Here is a 1,416-nt window from a genome sequence, read left to right as displayed (position 1 = left end):
ACTCCAGCCCGGAGGACAGACTGAGACTCCGTCTCAAAAAAAAAAGAAAAAAAAGCATTTCTTTAGCATTCTCACACTCAAAGGTGAAAGGAAATGGGTTTTTTTTTTTGATATGACATGCAAAATAGATACATGTAACACTGATACTACTGTATGTTTATTTTTTAAAATAGCTACTACAGTTTCTACAGGAATTCTCACAGCAAACTATCTCTAGGACCCATGAAATCAAGAAACAAGTGGACGGACTAATACGGGAAACCAAAGCCACAGATTGTCGCCTGCATAATGTCTTCAATGACTTCCTTATGCTCTCTAATACCCAGTTCATTGAAAATGTGAGTTATTTAGTTATATCGTAATTCTTTTTTTGGGAGTAGGAGATACTGTAATTTTAAATAACTTACTGTTAGGTTCCCTCCTAAATTTTGGTGGAAGTATGGTTCTTGGTAATTGCAGTTTTTTTCTCTGGGATTAATGCCTCTTTTTTATTTGTAAAGTTTTAAGTCCTTTTTTCCAAGCCTCTAAGAAAGTCTAATGATAAAATTTTCTTACACTTTAGTGCTTCCATCTTTTGTCAGTTTTGAGAGTAGTCAGCAATTGTGCTGAATTTTGTGGCACTCACACTACCTTTGTTGTGGCGTGATCTGTAAGGACAGCTGTATACCTGGTTAGACCCTCTGGACACCAGCATGTGGTTTCAGTTGTTGATTGGGTTCATTGTGTTCTGATAAATTATATTCAGGGGATATATATGTCTACTTGCAATATTCTCAAGTAAAGTTTATGATGGTTGAACTTATGATATGGAATCAGCTGTAAACAGATTACTGAGCTTAAATCTATGTGTGATTTTTGTCTGTTTACTGAGTTTCTTCTAGATGGTAGGAATACACAGGTAAATTAGATAGAGCCTCTCCCTTGGCAAATAGTGTAATTCCAGCATACAAAGGAAGTAAGTGTGGCTGGAACCGAGTGGAGACTTAAGAGATGAAGATAGAGAGGAAGCTTAGGTAACAGACCTGTGTTTCTCATAGGGTGTCCTAGCTTTCTGAATATCAGCGTTCATTTGTGGAAAAAGGATTATTGAAGTAACCTATCTCCTGAGATTGTTAGATATAAAGTAATAAAATTTTCAGAATCACAAAATTATTTAAAAAGCCTAAGATTTAGAATAGTTAAGAGAACATCAGATAATGCCATGTCGTCAACTTGCGCAGCATGTTTGTGCATTTTTTAGTAGCTCGAGTTAAGTGACACTTCCTGTCTTTTTTTGGAGAGCTATATGTAAAATAAAGATATTAATAAAGGTCTTAGAGATCTCTTTGCCAGTTACTTCCTTTAACAGCAAAGGAGTACTCATGTGTTTGAAAAATAACAAGTATTCGGCCAGGCGCAGTGGCTCACGCCTGTAAT

General features: G+C 35.9%; 1 protein-coding gene across 1 annotated transcript in view; it reads left to right on the top strand.

Annotated features, from left to right (window-relative positions):
• The window catches only part of LOC105537024 (WASH complex subunit FAM21A), a 67,934-nt gene continuing 66,518 nt past the window's right edge, over nucleotides 1–1,416 (top strand). The window contains exon 1 of the mRNA XM_011976506.1: nucleotides 1–338. Within this exon, the coding sequence (XP_011831896.1) occupies nucleotides 309–338 (30 nt within the window). The 5' untranslated portion in view covers nucleotides 1–308. The remainder of the gene's footprint in view (nucleotides 339–1,416) is intronic.

Source organism: Mandrillus leucophaeus, unplaced genomic scaffold (assembly GCF_000951045.1).
Source record: "Mandrillus leucophaeus isolate KB7577 unplaced genomic scaffold, Mleu.le_1.0 Scaffold1672, whole genome shotgun sequence".
NCBI classification, from domain to species: domain Eukaryota; kingdom Metazoa; phylum Chordata; class Mammalia; order Primates; family Cercopithecidae; genus Mandrillus; species Mandrillus leucophaeus.
The sequence above is the reverse complement of the archived record's forward strand: the minus strand, read 5'-3'. Positions and strand labels throughout refer to the sequence as shown.